Source organism: Etheostoma cragini, chromosome 6 (genome assembly GCF_013103735.1).
Source record: "Etheostoma cragini isolate CJK2018 chromosome 6, CSU_Ecrag_1.0, whole genome shotgun sequence".
Taxonomy (NCBI): Eukaryota; Metazoa; Chordata; class Actinopteri; order Perciformes; family Percidae; genus Etheostoma; species Etheostoma cragini.
Window position 1 is genome coordinate 14,764,727 of NC_048412.1, and position 8,358 is coordinate 14,773,084.

General features: G+C 41.8%; 1 protein-coding gene across 1 annotated transcript; it reads right to left on the bottom strand.

Annotated features, from left to right (window-relative positions):
• Window positions 1-198: 198 nt before the first annotated feature.
• On the bottom strand, window positions 199-7,263 carry tnxba (tenascin XBa). Its single transcript, XM_034873738.1, has 15 exons — window positions 7,120-7,263; window positions 4,871-5,764; window positions 4,643-4,774; window positions 3,302-4,546; window positions 3,070-3,192; window positions 2,792-2,935; window positions 2,569-2,688; window positions 2,184-2,339; window positions 1,962-2,074; window positions 1,741-1,873; window positions 1,490-1,641; window positions 1,298-1,394; window positions 1,042-1,203; window positions 787-950; window positions 199-681 (listed from the first exon to the last, which is right to left on the bottom strand). Exons 2-15 carry the CDS (start codon window positions 5,646-5,648, stop codon window positions 583-585), a joined length of 3,618 nt encoding a protein of 1,205 aa, XP_034729629.1. The 5' UTR covers window positions 5,649-5,764; window positions 7,120-7,263; the 3' UTR covers window positions 199-582.
• Window positions 7,264-8,358: the final 1,095 nt, after the last annotated feature.

Sequence of the window (8,358 nt, forward strand, 5' to 3'; positions counted from 1 at the left end):
AGAGACAAAGTGATAAACATGTCCAGGACTTGCCGAGGGTATGATAACACTTTACAGCTGACATGACAGTCAGTCATGCCGGCATTTGTTTATCTTGTAGCGCGGGGAATTAAGAAACTGTGTTCCATCAAAGGCTTTGGGTGTTTTAATTCACTGTTACAACCCCCCCCCCCCCACACACACAAATGCACTTCAGACTCACATTAGCCACATTTATTCCAATAGAGTGAGACAGTGCAAATTCAATTACAGTAGTAGTGTGCTGGCATACCATGGTGGTGCACAAAAACGTATTAGAGTTAAAACAAAACTGTGTTGAAATGGACAGGTCAGGCAGAACAATAGGACAGGATACAAAAAGTTGCAATAAAACATTTCTCCCGTCTTTTGATATATTTCCAGAAAAACAGATCATGAAAATAAGTTGCAAATTGAATTAAAAGTGCTGATAGCACTAGAAGAAGAACTATCAAAACCACTGTACATGCAATTTCAGTTGGAAAAGTGACATGCAGCAACTGTGAGATCCCCTGTTTTCTGGAACTTAAAATCTCTGCCCGATGTATGACGACTAATGTATCGTTAGCCGTGAGTTGCAGGAGAAAACCTGGACGGTCTGAGCTTCATCTCAGCAAAGGGAATGGAAGAGTCTTTACCTTTCCAGTCGATCCAGACTATTCCCTATGAGAACAGAAATGTAAAAGTGATGACATTTGGTTAGCGTGCTGTATCATTGAAGATAAAGTGTTTGAAGCTCATTTGTCCAGGTAAAGAGCGATATTGTACCTGATTATTACTGTTGATGCCATAAAGACCATTGAGGTTGGTCTTGTAGCAGTTCTTGTACCACCAGCCTCCCATGTAGGCCTTGGCACAGTGGATCCCCAGAGGATCAGAGTCCTTGTCCCAGGTTGAGAACGGGCGTCCATTATGGTACCTCATAGAGTCGCCTGACAGAGAGATAGTGACATTGAAGTAGGAATTGCCAGGCACTTGGAACATAGTACAATTTACACTGCACATGTTCAGTAAAGATTTTACCTGCAGTTCCTGTGAAGCCAGACACTGTGAGAGTATAGTACTTCTCCACTGAATCAATGGAGAAGTTGGCGTAGTGAGCGTAAGCACTGTCGTTTCCAGATCGCATATCTACCCTCAGACTCACAGGGCCGGCACTAGTCAGGTTACGAAGAAGCTCATTTCCTAATAGATGATGGAGATGAAGAGTGAACAGTTCAGCTAAATATTTGTATTTGCATGCACATGTGATGATAATAAGAACTTGCTTCAAGTGTACCGAGCCAGAAATCTTCGCTGAGGTTTCCAAAGCCAACGCTGTATTCACTCCAGGTTCTGTAGAAATCTGTCTTTCCGTTCATCCTCCTCTGGAACACCTAAAAACACACATCAGATTGTTGTCCATTAACTTCACCCAACAATTTTATTTTTTTTCAGTGCAAAGTTTTCAGATAACAGCAGATTGTCTCACCGTCCAGCCACCTCCATCGGTCTCCATGTCACAGTAGACTCTGACTGCTCCTCCCTCTTTTCCCTGCGGGTAGATATCCACCTCTCCTGACTGCAGAGCTCCGTTCAGCAGCTCCTGAGAGCACTCGGTAGGGAAAGGGAAACGCAGTTGGCCTTAGTGATAAAAAAATAAAAATAATAATCATTTTGTTGTTAGAAAGTATCTGTAGGGCAGATAAATGAGCAGTGACTGCATTACATAAAATACATCACCTGTGAGGAATTCTGTGGTGACAACAGATGTGTACTGCCCGTCTTTCTCGCCTTGAACCAGAACAAAATAACGTGACATTGGCAACAGCCCTGTCAGCTTATACTCTGTGAAAGATTGGTCCAGGATCACCTCCTAGTGTTTACACAGACGCACACAAAGTTATGCAATTGTCGGAGCTCTCTTTATACTGGATGTGCAATTGATGAGGAATCTTATTCACCTTTGTCTCTTCTCCTGCCACATGATAGATCAGTCTGTAGCTGTTATAAACAACAGTGGTAGTTCTCCATGCTATGACTGCAGAGCGAGTACCTACCTCACTGGCTTTAACCACTGAGAGACACAAGGATATATTCAGTTCACACACGCTTAACACACAAGCTTTGTGAATTTTGCAAGTAAACAAGGCTCATCTCACTTAATTTCCCCTCTATGTTCTCACCATTAGCAGTAGCAAATGTAGTTGAGATGGCCATGCTCTGCAGACTGTCCTTCTGGCTCAGGACTTTGACTGTGTACAGGGTGCCTCTCTGCAGGCCTCTCAGCTGGTGCTCTACTGAGTTTCCGGACAGCATCACTGTCACTGTTACATTTGGAGCTGTGGCAAGAAGGATAATTCATAGCACATAGCGTAGTCATGGGGTAAAGGTAATTTTGCTTTTTAACAACATTTTTGGTCATTTTCCATTTTTATTAGTGCAGATAGAGATGCGGGGGGGCACACAGCAAAGGGCCGGTGATTCAAACCCGAGCCGTTGCCGAGGCCTACATGGGGCTCACTCTCTACCGGGTGAGCTAGAGGTTTCCCGTAAAGTTGCCACACTCACTCTTGGAGGATTCATAGCTGATGATGAAGCGGTCTACTTTTCCCAGACTGGGTGTCCATTGCAGCACAGCTCTGGTATCTGTCACATTGACAACTTGCAGATGTGTTGGAGGGGCGGGCACTGCAGTCAGGGGACAATCCATAGTGCGTTTATTGGTCTTTTGCTTTACATGTTCAGACAAAAAGGTAGGTGTACATAACAGTAAGCTTGTCTAACTTTGTACCTGTGGTGATAAGAGATGTGAGAGTGTCACTTTGGGCTCTGCCTTGGGTAGTAGTTAGAGTGATAATGTAGGAGGATCCAGCAGAGAGCTTGGACAGAACCACGTGGGATTGTTTAGAGTCCACGGCCACAAGACGGCTCTCTCCTAAGAGGATGATACATCACAAATATCACACTGAAACACAAATATCACACTGAAACAAGTAACACAACAACATATAGATACTTAAAAATGCAGTTTGACCTGAGCTGCAGTATAAAGGCAGGCCTTTGACAAACCTGTGATTATGTTGGTGTACGTGACCCTGAAGCCTGAGAATGTGGTCTTTGGTTTAGACCAAGAAACAGTGAGAGATGACTCTGTTACATTGCTAAAAACCATCTCTGTGGCTGGCTCAGGACCTGGTGAGAGAAAACAAGGGGGATTTTATTCACATTTTGCTGCTACCAGTACTAATCCTGTCCCTGGTAGAAGTGGAAGAGTTATGCTTCAATGAAAAACTGTATTAACCTGTAACTGCAGTTGCTCTATGAATCTTTGATCTCCTCTCAGCTGCAGTGCCATACACATGCAGGACATAGCCTGTGTTCGCCCGAAGGTTACTGAACTCCACAGAGCGTACGCTGCCAGGGACCACCATAGAGATCCTCTTTGTTTCAGATTTGCCACGAGATACGACAGCTTTACTGGAGGTGGCAGTGGTGTTTGTGCTCTCGCGCTGTACCTGGACCTCAGTTGCATTCTTAGCTGCGGTGGCCTTGTCTCCTTCGAGAGCATCCTCTTCAAACTCTTCATGGTCGTCTTCGTCACCTTCTGTCCGGGGTTCTCTTCGGATCACTGTGAAGTTCTTAAACATCCCTTGCGGTGCTGACCATATGACAGTGAAGCTGTAGGAGGAGACATTTACAACCTTTACAGAACCTAATCCAGATCCTCCCATCCTCTTTGCACTCCCAGAGCTATGGATAGTTGTTTTATTCTGCAGAGCTTGAGTCTCGCCCGATGTTGCTGCAACGGTTGAATTAACTAGATACTGACTCTTCTGTGTAACTTTCTCTTTTCCAATTTTGCCAGCTTCAGTGTTTTTGTTGTCAACGGATTGCACATCTGAAGTGTCTACTTTGACCTTCTTGATGCGTTTATGTCTAGATGATTGAGTATTATTCTTCTCAGTCAGTGTGGACTGCTCCAATGTCTCCTTCCCTGTTCTGGTTTTGTTTGTTCCCACAACCTTGGTCAGAATGGTCACAATTTTAGCGGTGCCAGTAGATTTCTCCACATTACCCTGGGTTACATTGGTTTGTGGTTCATCTTTAAGTTGGTCAGTTTTAGGATGTGTTTTACTGACAGTTCCTTCCTTAACAAGCTTGAGGTCTTTTTTTTGGTGGACCTTTTTTGAGGTGAGGACTGTTGTTTTGCCTTTGCGGGCCTCTTCCTGCTTTCTTCCCTCATGTTTCAAGAGAACTTGACCAACAGTTGGACGACTGGTCTTTGTGGAACTTGAAATGTCTTTAATAGGAATTTTTTTAACTGAGGCTTCTTGTTTAGCTTGTGTTTTAACAAGACCTGCTTTAGCATTTGTAACCACTTTGGGTTTAGTGTTGGTCTGTTTGGCTTCAGACCCCTTCTTCTGCTCTTTCTTCTGGAAGAGTGTGTGCTCTAGTCTGGTGGATTTGTCCTGCATATTTTCCTTGTCTTTGTTCACCTGCAGGCTCACTGTTTCCACAGCTACCTTGAGTTTTCCTTTGGCGGCTTCTGAAATTTGCAGAGTAGAAGTTACAAGCAAAACATGAATGTGCGAAAATTTGTATCCACCGCTACCATATCCAAATGATGCAGACTCTCAGTTACTTGCATTACACTCAGCTCCTTGCGCACACTTACTGCAGTCTGGACCCATGAATCCCTGTTGGCAGATACATTTTCCCTTCTCACATTCCCCATTGCCACTACAGTCATTTGGACAATTTGCAGAACATGGACCTGTGTAGCAAGAAAAATAACCAGCATTCCTAAATCCACATCTCAAATTGATTTGTATCACATATAATTATCTGGTGAATATTACAGAATACATACATTTTTCTTTAATGGAGGACATCTCTCTTTCCAGTCGGGCCACACGTACTTTCAGTGCAGACATCTCAGCTTCACATCCCCCGGTGCAGCCACCAGGCAACAAGCTGATCTTATGCGTCATCACCAGAGGAACGCCAGGCTTCAGCTTCAGCTCCTGCTCATTGGCTTTACTTGAGTCACAGCCATCGCTGATAACCACATTGATTGGTTGTGCAAGGGCAGGCTTTTCTTTTGTAGTGGTGGCGATGGGAGCTTTGATTACAGTACTATGATTGGAAGAGGACATGACCTTATCTTTGTCGGCTACAGAGCCACCAGTTGAAGCGGCCTTTGCTGGTGTTGACAGAGCAGTTTGAACTACTGTGGGGGCAGTCTTGTCTTTGGTGGAGGGGGATTTAGCTACAACAGTCTGATTGAAAGAGACTGTGGGCTTGTTTTTGGTGGTTTTAGCGCCACTGGTGGGAGCAGACTTTGGGGATGTTGACTGAACAATTTGAACTACCGTGATGGCAGGCTTGTCTTTGGTAGCTTTGACTTCACTAACTGTAGAAACCTTTACTGCTGGAGTGGATAAAACAGTCTGATTGACTGTGTTTGGCTTTAGGGTTGGGCGAACGGTCTGTTTGGCTGGAGCAGTAGTGGTTTTTGGTTTTAACAGGGTAAAAACAGGATTGGGTTTGGTGGCGTCGCTTCCTGTGGAGTTTCTCCTTTCATTAGTCGGGGATTGAAAGGAGGGTAATGGGGTGAGAAGGAGGAGAAGTCCTAGAATAAACAGCATTTTGAGCCTGCAGCAGTATTGCCTTAGGTGGATATGTTTAAATGTTAATGTCAAATTATGTCCTTGTTCCTCTTTATTTCTGTGACCACTTGTAAAGGGGAATGTGCCAGGCCTCTCTAGAAATGAAAGAAAATGAAAAGCTGAGTTACAACTCAGTTTAATGGCAATTCATTTTACAACTTTTTTTTCATCCCAAGAAAGTCTTTGCTGAGCATACATGCTGTTTTTTCAGCCAGCCTAACATTCACAGAGTTCCTATTCCCACTTTGATGCTTTCTTGTACAACCTTTTACTGGTTATTAAGACGCTACACTTAGAGCAATTTCAGGTTTTGTAACTTGCTAAGAAAGTAACCTGACCGCAATGGCCAAAGCAAGGGACAGCAATACCTATGTTTTCTATTCTGAATGAAACACTAATTTTGTTAACCTTTCAGAATATTGTCTTATCAAATTTCTAGGCTACAGCTTCTCTAAACGTTACATGCTGTGATTTGACATTTGAGAAGGTCCCCTGAGCAAAATTATGCAAAATGGACTAATGCATTAGAACATATATAAATATATGTAAGTTACATTTTTTCATGTGACTACACATATTTCTTCATGTGTCTTTTATATGACACAGATTTGTGATGAGCATTGCAAGGCTGCCATGCATCACCCTGGTGGGTGCTGCACATTGGTGGTGTTAGAGAGTAATCTACTGTCTATCGTTACAAGTAAAGAAAACAAGCTAATTTAGGTTAAACAATTGAAACAGTGTTTGAATCAGCAATAATAGGTAATTCAATGGCTTGCCAAACCAAATAGAAATCTAAATTAGCTGACTTTGAACAGGAAGGAAGAAGGTGACTTGGGGGAACCTATCTAGAGAGGTAACAGAGCGTCACTGTATAGAACTGTTGGACACTGTACGTCTTTCACTATACAGAAGGTTACCTAATCCGCTGCTGCCACAACTCAGAAACCTCTAAAATAAATATGACCAGCCTTCCATTTAAACTGTAGAAAATAAAATAAATCATACAACATGTAAACAAATTTGCTTTGCTACACAGCAAGTCATATGTAAATGAAGAATTGGAATAAATGAACGAACTGCCTAATTGGCTGCAGTATTAACTGAATTAATAGGCACATTTTTACTTAAATAAAGTATAAATTGTCATACTAGCACAGTATTCATTTTGATATAATGAAAGGTAAATAGAAATAAGGATAACCATGCTACATTATGTGTGAATGTGTTATGTGCACCACTTAGTGCAACTAGTGCAGTGTAACTGTTTAACGGCTTTTTAACTACTAAAACACAGTACAACATGGCTTATCCTCACACATGAAAAATTAAGATGCACTATAAAGGCATTTTGATTTAAAAAAAATATCATACATCAAAGTGGAGGATATAAATCCGTTCATTCAAATGACTGCAGTTACCACTCTAATATTAGCCAAAATGAACTTACCGGAATAATGGCTTATCTATTGGCTTTATCTCTTCCTTTGTGTTGCTCCCTCCATTTGACTGGAAAAGCTCACACAGACTTGCTGGATATGATCTGGGAGGAAAGAGGTGAGAGAAAGGACCACCACTAGAAAGGAGGACTGTGATAAAGTCTGCTCCTACTTAAGCCTCCCCCGCCCCCACCCCTTTCCTCCACGCCTAATGGTCCCTCTTGCTCAACCACCATGGAAAATATTTGTATTGGACTTAAAAAGAGTTGATATTTTAACAGATTTGTGCATCAAATATGATCAATACCCTCCTGTATTTTGTAATGTTTCTATTCATTTTCCTGCTATATTAAACAGTTTAACTTAAGTAAGTCAATGATTTTTGGTTAAATGAATCACTTTTAGTGCAACATTGTGTTATCTAATATATAATGTGATCAGACGTTAGGTGAAAAGGCTGAAATTGCAGTTTTGCTCTAAAACTGTGCAACACATGCCAGGACATTTCATTTTGTTCTTCCATGTACTGTTACACAAAAAAACATGCATGTTTCAGCTTTGCATGGCTGATGACAGTTATTCCAGTGTCTGCTGTATTGTATGCAACTTGACTTATACCCGACATAGCAAACACCTAGATGCTTTGATTGAATAAAGCCATGCTCTCAGAATCATGATTCAGCTGGAATACATAGCATAACACTGCAGGTATTCAGTGAAGTCTGTGGGGGAAAGGAACCTCTCGCTATATGAATTGACCGTTTGTTGCAAGTAATGAGATGTAACTACGTGGGAGTTATGTAAGTGACCAGGTATCCACCATATTTAAGGAATGGTCTGTGAAGGCTCTAAATCTCCAACCAAATGGCCACCCACCATCTCAGCTTTTGTTGACCACATGAAGACAAATATATCAAGGGTCTAGAGCAATCCATGCATAAGTGACATTTTCCTAATTTTACAGAAGAGCAACAACTAAAGTTTATATCATTGGACATATATAATATGTACACACACACATATACACTACGGGTCAAAAGTTTGGGGTCACTCACAATGTTCCATTGGACTCATTATAGACAGAATCCCAGCTGAGATAGTTGCCTTGTTTTTTTTAACCAGGGCAGCAGTTTCCAGATTACATTATGTCCTTAAATAATTGCAAAAGGGTGGTTTAATGTTTTCTTAGTTAGTTTTTTAAAATAATATCAGATTAGTAAACAAAATGTGCATTTGGAACATTGGATGAA

Coding starts and splice junctions, on each gene's coding strand:
- tnxba (XM_034873738.1), bottom strand. CDS start 5,648: ATGCTGTTTATTCTAGGACTTCTCCTCCTTCTCACCCCATTACCCTCC. Junction 4,775..4,870: donor GTCCTCCATTAAAGAAAAAT/GTATGTATTCTG, acceptor CTTGCTACACAG/GTCCATGTTCTGCAAATTGT. Junction 951..1,041: donor TGGCTTCACAGGAACTGCAG/GTAAAATCTTTA, acceptor TCTCTCTGTCAG/GCGACTCTATGAGGTACCAT.